This window comes from Poecilia latipinna, unplaced genomic scaffold (genome assembly GCF_001443285.1).
Source record: "Poecilia latipinna isolate Pla-1442-1.1 unplaced genomic scaffold, P_latipinna-1.0 Scaffold2080, whole genome shotgun sequence".
NCBI lineage: Eukaryota > Metazoa > Chordata > Actinopteri > Cyprinodontiformes > Poeciliidae > Poecilia > Poecilia latipinna.
In genome coordinates this window covers 115,517-127,957 of record NW_015114696.1, presented here as the reverse complement: position 1 = coordinate 127,957, position 12,441 = coordinate 115,517, and the positions used below count along the sequence as shown (strand labels likewise).

Sequence of the window (12,441 nt, the reverse complement as noted above, 5' to 3'; positions counted from 1 at the left end):
TTCTACAGTTTCTGATAAAATAATCTAAAGAGTGACTGACCTAATTCCTTTTCTGAGTTAAACTCCACAATTCTAAGTTTGTTCTAAATCCTTTTCTGTGTTTAAAGTAAAGTATAAACTAAACAGTGACTGTTCCTGTTAAGTATTTCTGGATTCCAAGTTCATAGTTATTCTAATTCTAATTCTGATTCAATTTCTGGGCTGTATAATATTGATCTAAATAGTGCGTACTCCACAATTTCTGATATTACTAATAAACTAAAATAATCCTTTTCTGGGTTAAATAGGGAGTACTCCACCGTTTCTAACAAACTAAAACAGAAAAGAGGAAAGGACACATTAGGGCAAATGGCAACATTCGGATATAACAAAGACATGAGTGAAGGTGGTGACATCACAGGGCCATGAAACCACGTTGCTCAGCCTCAGAAGTCCAATAGGATGTTGTTATCAAGGATTGTCCTTGGGAGCGCTCAGCTCCACAGCTGCATGGATACAGGAGCGGGTGAGGTGGGAAGGAGCGTTACGTTTACATATCTTCAAGGAGATTGAATATGCAGCCCTTCCAAGGCAACATGGGGAAAGCCAATTCAGAAACAGAACGTCTTAGGTCGGGAAGATTATAAATTTCAATCTTCCCTAAAGTCTCTCCGATACATCTCAGTTCCCAATTATCCAAACTATTTTGGTCGTTCCACTGAACCAAACTTCTCCAAGATCGACTCCATCCACTAACTAAAACTCACACCAACAGTCTGAGTGTTTGCTAGTTCAGCCAAGTCCGTCACAAATTTATCAATAATCCAGGAATCCACAAGCTCCAAACAGCAGAAATCCTGTTATCATGAATAAATCCAGGGTGAATCCCGCCGGGTGCGTCTCCGCAGGACAAGAGGCTCTCTGTGCCCAGACTTCTCGTCTGAAATGTGATCAATTGCATTGAGAGATCGGTTGACCAGATCCATAATTTGTAGATTTGGAGGATGTGCAAAGAAAGGCTCCAAAAATATAGAAAAAGAGAAAAAGGCAGCACAAAACAGAGCAAGCAGGGCAGGAATGGGCAGGAAGGGAGCAGAGGGAAAAAGCATCCGCCTTCATCGAGAACAAGAGAGAAAAAGAAGTCAGTGAATTGATTAAAAACAGCTACTTTTATATTAGTAGTCCTAAAAAAGTACCTTACACCACAGTGCTACAGCAACTTAAAAGAAACACAAGTTTAAGGTTCTTTCGGGGGACGGAGCCTGTGTTATCCAAGGTCCTTCCACCTTGATGCTACTGAGCGGCGAGAGGAGTTCATGACCTGCTGAGTAGACCCGCTCCAGTCCGTGAAAGTCCTTGCAGAGAAATCTGCTGCTTTGCTCTCCGGTGTTCTGAACGACTAACATCACTAACACTAACATCAACAACATGTCTATGATGATGGGCAGGTTTGTGGAGGTGGGCGGAGCTTGTGGTGTTTGTGGAGGCAGGTGTGGCGTCAGACTTACCTGTGCTGGTGGACAGCTGTGAGCAGTGAGGACGCATGCTGCTGACAGTCCCTCAGGGACCTGAGAACCTCAGCTTGGACCTCCTGCCAGCAGCCCTGAGATCATGGAGTCAATCAGCCATGTTAATTATTGATTATTGATGAGCAGCAGAGCCACTGATGGAGAGCAAGTGTGGCTACAGACAGTGAAGCGCTGCTCCAGCTGGGCTTTGAAGGACTTGAACGCAGCAGTGATGTCGGATGTCAGGTGTGACTCTGGCTCCACCTTCTGCTTCGGCCCCTCACTCTGAAGAGCCTCCTCTGCAGCTAGCTCCACCCCCTCTGCTGGGCAGCCAGGTGAGCATCAGAAACATTAAACAAACTGAACTAAACATTAAACTACCTTTCATTGGCAACTCAGACTCCGCCCAGTCCTGCAGAGGCTCCGCCTTTCTCTTGGAGGGGGCGACGCCCTCGGCCTGGTCTGACAGGTAGCCTGTGGTTCAGAGTGTTGGTTATTCTGGACAGAGCCAGGTCAAACTGGAGCCTAGCATCTAACAGAGACCATCATTCATTTTAACATATTTTATTGGTGCAGCCATCATCCAGGTAAATGAACAGGTGAGACCTGAATCTGAAGCTTCTCTTTTCCTCAGGTTTTCCTGCAGAAGAACAAAAAAACAGGTAAACATGAAAAACTTCTCACATTTGACTCCAGTCAGAAACAGGAAATTAACCTTGTTAGAGGGAGAGCTGCTTCCTTCTTCAAGTCCCTCTGTCAGGTGCTGCGTCGTCTGAAGCTCCGCCCCCTGCAGATCACCTGATGGGGGCTCCTCTAGGTTAGACAGGTGAGTTTCTGAACCCTTGGTTCCATCAGGCGGATCCAACGGTGGCTGGAAAGCAGCTGAACCAGAAACCTGAGAGATTCTCTCTGATGGACCAAAAGACCACCCTGGCCGGTCACCGCCGGGTTACTCTGACCACTGACTCACCGCTGAACTTAGGAGTGGAGTGTACGATCCGGTCAAACAGAACTTCAGCTCGGTTTGAAGCCGTAGGCTGAAAAACAAAACCTCAGAGTTAGAACCAGATAAACAAGTAAGTCGGTTAGTTGTTAGCTTGGTCGGTGATTGGGTCGGTCGCTCGGTGTCGGGGTTACCTTCAGTGAGGTGGACTCATCCTCGCTGCTCGGAGACGACAGCGGTAGAACTGGGGAGAGACAGAGCTGTTGGAATCTTTCTGATTGGTTCATTCCAGGTCATGTGATGGTTTGTTCTGATCTAAACAATGAGTTCATAAAGCCGTGGACAGTTCAGGTCCAGGACCGGCAGTAAACATGGTGGTGCTGTGGATGTCTGGTGGTCAGGCGGTCATCTGGGTGGAGGTTCTGAGCAGAACTTGACTCACTCTTCAGCTGACTCTTGCTTGGCGGCTTCTTGCGGGTGTAGGACCGAGCCATGTCTGAGGAGGGCGAGGTCCGGACCGCTCCTCCGGCGCCGGATGGACTCACCTGTTTCTGAAAACACCAACAGTTACTCAGATGAAGCTTCGCCTCATGGCTCAGACACTGGCAGCAGTGACCAGCAGGAGGCGCTGTTCCAACATGCAGGTGGAGCAACAGGTACATTGAAGACTCTCCCTGCGGCCTCCTCCAGCTCTTGCTGGTGTTCAGGGTCAAAGGTCAGCTCCACCACGTGACTTCTGGTGTTCAGGTGCATGATGGGATTGGTCAGCCTGACACAGAGGACCATCTCTGCCCAGGAGCATGATGGGGAAAAAACACAAACTGAGTCTCATTAAAACAAAGATGTAAAACATCTGGTGGCTTTGATCTACCGGTTCTAGTTCTGGGATCTTCATGAGTGAGGAAAGCCACAGAAACATCATCATCATCATCATTATCTGAGCTGATGTCACTGATGGAAACCAGTAGCTGGAAGCTGACTTCACCACCATGGTGTTACTGCAGACACAATACCGCCCCCACCAGGCCGTTCTGTGCTACAACAACACTGTCGCTACTCCTCCAATCAACATTAAGCTTTATAAAGAACTTCAGGAACCCTGAGTTTCTGCCACATTGTCCAGATGTTCTGGAGGTCTTCCATCTTCTTACCGTTCTGTTTGAACTTCAGACTGTAATAATCCACGTCCTCCATCTGCAGGTGGATGGACCCCCAGAGGAAACTCTGCAGAACAAACCGAACCCAGACCAGAACATCAGATTGTTTCAACTACCACCAAGGAGAACCCTAAAGACCTTCCACATTTCATTAGTGTTCCCCATCAGAGGAACCAATGGATTCTGCAGGGCCAGCACAGAACCAGAACCAAAGAAATCCCTCTGGATAGTTTGAGCTGCAATAAGACTTGTGCATGGTTTTCTTTAGTGCCACAGAAGGGTGTAACTTTGTGTTGCAAGATGGTGGGATGAGGAGAAGCGGGGGGCTGATGCACCCAGTCTGAGTGGAAGGCCTTTTCTTTTCTTTCCTTTTCTAGTGCTAAGAATAAATCCAAAACTTCTATGTGAACACCAGACAGTCTAACTCAATAAAAATCAGGATATCCTGATCAGGCTTGTCAGATTAATATTACCTTTTGAAAATAATATTTTAGCAGCTATTAAACACACTATAAAATATAAATATGTTAAAACAGAAGTAATCTAATCAGGGCCGCTGCCAGGAATCTTGGGCCCCATGATGAAAAATTTAATTGGGTCCCTCCTGTGCAACTACTGTTACAGTTTCTTGAGTCTATCTCCATAATTTGTTAAAGTTGTCACCATGTTAAGACGGTTTGCTATGAGACAGATAATCTGTAGAAACAATCTCCTCCACCTCCTCCCTGAACTACTATTGTTAACTAACGTAATGTGCCGTTCTGACCAAAAACAACCAATCAGAACCAGGAGGAGGGTTTTAGTGCTGTTAATCATCCTCATTCACTCACTGCTAAATGTTCTAATGGCGGAGAAACAACTTATTACAGGAAACCGTTTATCTGCCGTCACTGGTAGCTATGCTAACTAAACAGCATTCACAGTTTTGTGCTATGCTAGCAGCAGCACGGCACAAATCGAGGGGGAGGAAGGATGAGCAGCACCACATGAGATTGTGATTGACAGCACTAAAACTCTCCTGCCACTGACTGGTTGTTTCTAGCACTGGGAGAAAGCAGAGGAAATAGATTTTTCACAGATTACCTCTCATACCATACTGTCACAACATAATGACAGTTTTAACAAATATGTGGAAAAAATATATTTTTATAAAAGCTACATACAGCAGCTTTAATTTCACTTAGGAGAGAACGGNGCAGAGAAATCTGCTGCTTTGCTCTCCGGTGTTCTGAACGACTAACATCACTAACACTAACATCAACAACATGTCTATGATGATGGGCAGGTTTGTGGAGGTGGGCGGAGCTTGTGGTGTTTGTGGAGGCAGGTGTGGCGTCAGACTTACCTGTGCTGGTGGACAGCTGTGAGCAGTGAGGACGCATGCTGCTGACAGTCCCTCAGGGACCTGAGAACCTCAGCTTGGACCTCCTGCCAGCAGCCCTGAGATCATGGAGTCAATCAGCCATGTTAATTATTGATTATTGATGAGCAGCAGAGCCACTGATGGAGAGCAAGTGTGGCTACAGACAGTGAAGCGCTGCTCCAGCTGGGCTTTGAAGGACTTGAACGCAGCAGTGATGTCGGATGTCAGGTGTGACTCTGGCTCCACCTTCTGCTTCGGCCCCTCACTCTGAAGAGCCTCCTCTGCAGCTAGCTCCACCCCCTCTGCTGGGCAGCCAGGTGAGCATCAGAAACATTAAACAAACTGAACTAAACATTAAACTACCTTTCATTGGCAACTCAGACTCCGCCCAGTCCTGCAGAGGCTCCGCCTTTCTCTTGGAGGGGGCGACGCCCTCGGCCTGGTCTGACAGGTAGCCTGTGGTTCAGAGTGTTGGTTATTCTGGACAGAGCCAGGTCAAACTGGAGCCTAGCATCTAACAGAGACCATCATTCATTTTAACATATTTTATTGGTGCAGCCATCATCCAGGTAAATGAACAGGTGAGACCTGAATCTGAAGCTTCTCTTTTCCTCAGGTTTTCCTGCAGAAGAACAAAAAAACAGGTAAACATGAAAAACTTCTCACATTTGACTCCAGTCAGAAACAGGAAATTAACCTTGTTAGAGGGAGAGCTGCTTCCTTCTTCAAGTCCCTCTGTCAGGTGCTGCGTCGTCTGAAGCTCCGCCCCCTGCAGATCACCTGATGGGGGCTCCTCTAGGTTAGACAGGTGAGTTTCTGAACCCTTGGTTCCATCAGGCGGATCCAACGGTGGCTGGAAAGCAGCTGAACCAGAAACCTGAGAGATTCTCTCTGATGGACCAAAAGACCACCCTGGCCGGTCACCGCCGGGTTACTCTGACCACTGACTCACCGCTGAACTTAGGAGTGGAGTGTACGATCCGGTCAAACAGAACTTCAGCTCGGTTTGAAGCCGTAGGCTGAAAAACAAAACCTCAGAGTTAGAACCAGATAAACAAGTAAGTCGGTTAGTTGTTAGCTTGGTCGGTGATTGGGTCGGTCGCTCGGTGTCGGGGTTACCTTCAGTGAGGTGGACTCATCCTCGCTGCTCGGAGACGACAGCGGTAGAACTGGGGAGAGACAGAGCTGTTGGAATCTTTCTGATTGGTTCATTCCAGGTCATGTGATGGTTTGTTCTGATCTAAACAATGAGTTCATAAAGCCGTGGACAGTTCAGGTCCAGGACCGGCAGTAAACATGGTGGTGCTGTGGATGTCTGGTGGTCAGGCGGTCATCTGGGTGGAGGTTCTGAGCAGAACTTGACTCACTCTTCAGCTGACTCTTGCTTGGCGGCTTCTTGCGGGTGTAGGACCGAGCCATGTCTGAGGAGGGCGAGGTCCGGACCGCTCCTCCGGCGCCGGATGGACTCACCTGTTTCTGAAAACACCAACAGTTACTCAGATGAAGCTTCGCCTCATGGCTCAGACACTGGCAGCAGTGACCAGCAGGAGGCGCTGTTCCAACATGCAGGTGGAGCAACAGGTACATTGAAGACTCTCCCTGCGGCCTCCTCCAGCTCTTGCTGGTGTTCAGGGTCAAAGGTCAGCTCCACCACGTGACTTCTGGTGTTCAGGTGCATGATGGGATTGGTCAGCCTGACACAGAGGACCATCTCTGCCCAGGAGCATGATGGGGAAAAAACACAAACTGAGTCTCATTAAAACAAAGATGTAAAACATCTGGTGGCTTTGATCTACCGGTTCTAGTTCTGGGATCTTCATGAGTGAGGAAAGCCACAGAAACATCATCATCATCATCATTATCTGAGCTGATGTCACTGATGGAAACCAGTAGCTGGAAGCTGACTTCACCACCATGGTGTTACTGCAGACACAATACCGCCCCCACCAGGCCGTTCTGTGCTACAACAACACTGTCGCTACTCCTCCAATCAACATTAAGCTTTATAAAGAACTTCAGGAACCCTGAGTTTCTGCCACATTGTCCAGATGTTCTGGAGGTCTTCCATCTTCTTACCGTTCTGTTTGAACTTCAGACTGTAATAATCCACGTCCTCCATCTGCAGGTGGATGGACCCCCAGAGGAAACTCTGCAGAACAAACCGAACCCAGACCAGAACATCAGATTGTTTCAACTACCACCAAGGAGAACCCTAAAGACCTTCCACATTTCATTAGTGTTCCCCATCAGAGGAACCAATGGATTCTGCAGGGCCAGCACAGAACCAGAACCAAAGAAATCCCTCTGGATAGTTTGAGCTGCAATAAGACTTGTGCATGGTTTTCTTTAGTGCCACAGAAGGGTGTAACTTTGTGTTGCAAGATGGTGGGATGAGGAGAAGCGGGGGGCTGATGCACCCAGTCTGAGTGGAAGGCCTTTTCTTTTCTTTCCTTTTCTAGTGCTAAGAATAAATCCAAAACTTCTATGTGAACACCAGACAGTCTAACTCAATAAAAATCAGGATATCCTGATCAGGCTTGTCAGATTAATATTACCTTTTGAAAATAATATTTTAGCAGCTATTAAACACACTATAAAATATAAATATGTTAAAACAGAAGTAATCTAATCAGGGCCGCTGCCAGGAATCTTGGGCCCCATGATGAAAAATTTAATTGGGTCCCTCCTGTGCAACTACTGTTACAGTTTCTTGAGTCTATCTCCATAATTTGTTAAAGTTGTCACCATGTTAAGACGGTTTGCTATGAGACAGATAATCTGTAGAAACAATCTCCTCCACCTCCTCCCTGAACTACTATTGTTAACTAACGTAATGTGCCGTTCTGACCAAAAACAACCAATCAGAACCAGGAGGAGGGTTTTAGTGCTGTTAATCATCCTCATTCACTCACTGCTAAATGTTCTAATGGCGGAGAAACAACTTATTACAGGAAACCGTTTATCTGCCGTCACTGGTAGCTATGCTAACTAAACAGCATTCACAGTTTGAATCGGCACAGCTCTGCGCTATGCTAGCTGCAGCACAGCACAAATCGAAGGGGAGGAAGGATGAGCAGCACCACATGAGATGGTGATTGACAGCACTAAAACCTGCCTCCTCCCTCTGATTGGTTGTTTCTAGCACTGGGAGAAGGCAGAGGAAAAAATTTTCACAAATCATCTCTCATGCCACAATGTCACAACACAATGACAGCTTCAACAAATATTTGAATATTTTTTTTATAAAAGTTACCCACTGCAGCTTTAATCTCACTTAGGAGAGGACAGGTCAGGAGGGACGTGGCAACAGATATCTGTAATTTAAATGTAAGCTAAGGTAAAACTGTGTGGACTGGCTGCTGTCCAGACAGGAGGCTGTTTTTTTTTAAATTATTATTATTATTTTATAAAGATTGTTTGACTTTCTGTCAGCAACAAATACATTGTTTCTGTTGTGTAATTGTAAAAAAAAAGCAAGACACAGAGAAATCCCTATGGATTCTCAGGAATGATGCTAACTAGCTTGTTACTGAACACAGTGTTGCTCAGTTTTTTCACTGGGACGGGGAGGAAGAGGGTTTATGCTGTATGGTGGTTAGAGCTGCTGCTGACTGACTCATCTGTTGTCGAGTGTGGTAAAAGGTACAGGGAAGAGTTAAATATATGAATATCTTGGCATTTCTTTTTCTTAATTAATTAAATGCTATGGAGGCGAACAGTAGTCTATAGCTAAGCTAACTATGCTAAATGGTTGATAATCTCACAGTCTACTCATCTCTTGGAGAAAAACTGTTACAAATTCACACTCTTGTCTTTTTCTCTCTCTTATCTCCGTCTTGAAAACTTGACTTTATTGTTTTTCTAGGAAGCATAGTAACCGCCACAGTCGTTCTTGTCTTGTACTGACTGCTGCTGAAATCATCACGGCCAAGCAGGAACGAACCATTTAACGCAGATCCAGGGGGGAGTTCAATGTAAATATAGATGTGTGCGTTTTGGTCTGGGAGGGATAACATTTAATTTTTACTGCTAAAAACAATTTTAAAAAACACAATAACAGTAATTGACAGGTCCCCAATTTTTTTTTTTAATGTTTTTGTGGAGGGCCCCATGTCGTCAAGGGCCCTTAGAATTGTCATAACTCCTCCCCCCCATTCACTTTATTCCTGCTTACTATGGCTTACTGGGGAAACGATTATGGGTCTTACTTCCGGCGCCCACCGGAAGTAGCAGTATTTCATTGTAATTTCTAGTTTATTTTGCTAGTCTTTATTCATGATAGAAGTTACATCTCTCTTTTCGGTTATAATACAATATTTAGTAAAACTTGTTCATGGACACACCGTCTGCTGTCAGAGAGCCGCTCAGTGCAGAGGATCATAATTATGAGTTTAATTAGGGGAGTGAAAGATCGTTAAGTTTTGTAACGGAGTGAATTAGCATCGCTGCTAGCAGCTCGTTTCTCTGAAGAGCTGAAAGGAATAAAGAGAAAAGCAGAGAAGCAGGTCAGAGTCTGAGCTGCTGTTAGCGCTGACGGTGTAAAACACCAGAACTACATAATATTAGCTTGGTGTGAGGTGAATTTTATTTTTCGTTTGAATTTAATTCATTGAATTCATTATGAGCGAGACTGGAACATTTATTTATAAGACAAAATCAAATATCTGGGATTATTTAGTCCATCACAACCAGAACCTTGAGGTTCTTCGTTGCTGAGTGTCGCTGCAAATCAGCGGAGAAATAACCGCAGCTGCTGCGCTCCAGACCGTAATACGGAGAATCTCCCCACTGGACCAGAACCGAACCGAATCACACATTAACCTGTTATTGAGAGCAACTTACCACTGGAAAGAGCCGTAAGATGCCCTGGTGGAGCTCGGGAACTGTTGCACTGTTCGTGGCTGTTCTCTAATAACCAGACTAAGTTTAGTTTGTGGCCGCAGCAATGTGTTCTGAACGTGCTCTGTTAGAATATGTTCTCATCTTAACTTGTCTGAGTTATTTTGTGTCATGTGTTCATGTTTCTAATTTACTTTGAAAGGCACAGCTGCGAGTTCTGTATCCTGTCACTTTCTCCTTATGTGCATGTTGGACTGCTGTTATCCACTGGGGGCAATGAGAGCGAGTTCTTGTGTGTAGGCAGCCCTGTTCTAACCTAGAGAAGAAGTTAATAACCTGAACCACCTGAACGTTAAGCAATAAAAAACGAACACAGCTATCTAACGAGAAGAAGTGTGGTTCATTGTGAACACGAGTACTGAACAAGAAAACGCAACATGCTCCCAAAACAAAGGCGCTTGTTTTCATTGCCTACCGACAGATAAGCAAACAAAAATAATTTGGCTAAAAATTCTAAACTTGAAGAGAGAACCCAAAATGCTTTATGGGTGTCCATTTCATTGTGTGGACAAAAAAAAAAAAAAAAACACCGGAAAAAAACCCGCATCTGCATCCGAAGCAACTGAGTCAGGGCGGCCATTTCTTCAAGTTGTCATCCCTCCCCGCAACAGCTGTAGTTTGCGCTAAACCGATATTGTCACATTTAAGCTTTGACAGCTGGAGTTCCCACATATTTTATAGCCTAAAAGCTCTGACGAAAGGCGGTTAGCGAGTTGCTAACATGTAAACAAATGGCGTTTCCGGTTAGCGGCGGAAGTCGCGCCCATAATTCACGCAAAGCATCATGGGGCATAGGCATAAGGTGGATACCGTGCCCCTGAATCATGCCTGAATCTAATTAGTCAAAATAAAGTCTTTCACTTGGTGATGGAACTGCTGTCAAATGAACGTTTCAGTCATAATTAATGGAATCAGCCTGTATTTGCTGAATGTTTGCCTACAGATGAAAACAGTTTCATAGTTCAATAATATTTTCTGTGAAGAATTATCACATAGTTGTCTTTTATTGTCTGATTTTATCAGGTGCTAAAAACATAAACATGAGCTTCTGTAACAATCAAAATGTTACTAAACATTTAAAAACAGAATAAATAACTTCTGTCTAAACCAAATGGATCAAACTTTGTATTGATTCTGACTTCACAGCTGTCCCTCAGCTGGTCGGCTAAACCTTTGTCCTGCTGACTTACGCAGCAGATGAGATATGATGCATCTTTAATGTAGCAAATATTAAAGACAAAACCTTTTCTGAGTCTGGTTGGGGCAGTTGGTGAGTAGAGTTACCATCGATATTCCTGACTCAATGCAAAGCAACAGCACATGTGGCGCTCTGCCACGCAGTCAGGTGACGTCCAGTCCACTGGACCACTGAATGGACTTCCCCGTTACGTTTCACAAAGGAATTTTAAACTGGTAATTGCTTTGAATACAGAGTGCAGCTGCTGCCAGCTACTGTCCACACATAGAGGCAGGCACATGAAGGACAAGGGAGCAAGAGACACTGGTGGGGACATGTCCACTCTAGTCCATTGGTGGGGACATGTCCACTCTAGTCCATTGGTGGGGACATGTCCTTCAGGAAGTTACACCTATGGTGCCACAGCAGAACATGTGAAGGGTTCTGCTGCAGTAGATCCCTTCACAGGTTCTGCTGCAGTAGATCCCTACCTGCAGGTAAACAGGAACCAACCTGAGGATCATCGATGAAAAAGCTCACACATCCCGAACCCACGTTGAAATCGATCCAGAACTTGTCCAGTTTTTCATCTTTGGGTCGGAACAACTGCAGAGAAACCATGATGCAGTGCTGTGTGCCGGGCCCAAAGTTCTGGTTCTGCGTCCATTTACGCTGGTACCTGTGTGGAGCTGAGGAAGGCCTTCAGGCAGGGCAAGGTGTACACTCTGACGGACAGAACCAAATATCACCAGGAATTAGTCTGAACCATCTAGAACTCACTCAGATCCAAAACTGACCAGGAATCATGAAAACACCCAGAAGAACTGAATTATGGGATGTCACCTCCTCTGGTCTCCATGGTAACGGTTAACGAAGTTCAGGAAGCGTCTGCAGTCCTGCAGGTGCAGACAGGTGTAGATCAGAACCAGGTAGAGCAGGTGTCCACACCGAGCAGGTGAGTAACTCACCACCTCAAAGTCAGCGTCTCTGATGTCACAGAAGGTGGATCTGATGTCACTGCTGTCGAACCACTGATTGGCTCTCTGCTCACGCTCTCTGCGTGGCGTAAGGCGACAGAGCGCCTCCAAAAGGCTGACCTGAAACTCATAGTCTGAAACAATAAGGAAACTATAAACTTGAAAGCTGTTTCTGCACATTTCCAAATCCTGATCCAAAGTTCCCCAGGGATCCAGAATTCCTCTGGTATCCAGGGTTCTTCTGGGATCCAGAGTTCCTCTGTGATCCAGAATTCCTCTGGGATCCAGGGATCCAGAATTCCTCTGGGATCCAGGGATCCCCAGGGATCCAGGGTTCTTCTGGGATCCAGAATTCCTCTGGGATCCAGGGTTCCCCAGGGATCCAGGGTTCTTCTGGGATCCAGAATTCCTCTGGGATCCAGGGGTCCCCAGGGATCC

General features: G+C 45.7%; 2 protein-coding genes across 6 annotated transcripts in view; both read right to left on the bottom strand.

The window, feature by feature from the left end:
- The window catches only part of sycp2l (synaptonemal complex protein 2-like), a 35,351-nt gene that overhangs the window by 4,674 nt on the left and 18,236 nt on the right, over window positions 1-12,441 (bottom strand). The window contains exons 9-22 of one of the 5 annotated variants that reach the window (XM_015016941.1): window positions 11,998-12,137; window positions 11,870-11,922; window positions 11,706-11,751; window positions 11,540-11,632; window positions 7,027-7,099; window positions 6,530-6,663; window positions 6,318-6,426; window positions 6,070-6,119; window positions 5,903-5,969; window positions 5,648-5,814; window positions 5,539-5,572; window positions 5,314-5,406; window positions 5,116-5,255; window positions 4,933-5,027 (exon numbers count right to left, since the gene is read on the bottom strand). In XM_015016941.1, coding sequence (XP_014872427.1) covers window positions 4,933-5,027; window positions 5,116-5,255; window positions 5,314-5,406; window positions 5,539-5,572; window positions 5,648-5,814; window positions 5,903-5,969; window positions 6,070-6,119; window positions 6,318-6,426; window positions 6,530-6,663; window positions 7,027-7,099; window positions 11,540-11,632; window positions 11,706-11,751; window positions 11,870-11,922; window positions 11,998-12,137 — 1,294 coding nt within the window. Of the gene's footprint in view, window positions 1-4,932; window positions 5,028-5,115; window positions 5,256-5,313; window positions 5,407-5,538; window positions 5,573-5,647; window positions 5,815-5,902; window positions 5,970-6,069; window positions 6,120-6,317; window positions 6,427-6,529; window positions 6,664-7,026; window positions 7,100-11,539; window positions 11,633-11,705; window positions 11,752-11,869; window positions 11,923-11,994; window positions 12,138-12,441 lie in introns of all 5 variants that reach the window. The other 4 variants (XM_015016939.1, XM_015016943.1, XM_015016940.1 and 1 more) reach the window with 4 other exon arrangements.
- On the bottom strand, window positions 1,678-4,375 carry LOC106936121 (uncharacterized). The gene is made up of 8 exons (XM_015016948.1): window positions 3,582-4,375; window positions 3,085-3,218; window positions 2,873-2,981; window positions 2,625-2,674; window positions 2,458-2,524; window positions 2,203-2,369; window positions 2,094-2,127; window positions 1,678-1,961 (listed from the first exon to the last, which is right to left on the bottom strand). The coding sequence occupies exons 1-8, from the start codon at window positions 3,622-3,624 to the stop codon at window positions 1,768-1,770; spliced, it is 798 nt and encodes a 265-aa protein (XP_014872434.1). The 5' UTR covers window positions 3,625-4,375; the 3' UTR covers window positions 1,678-1,767.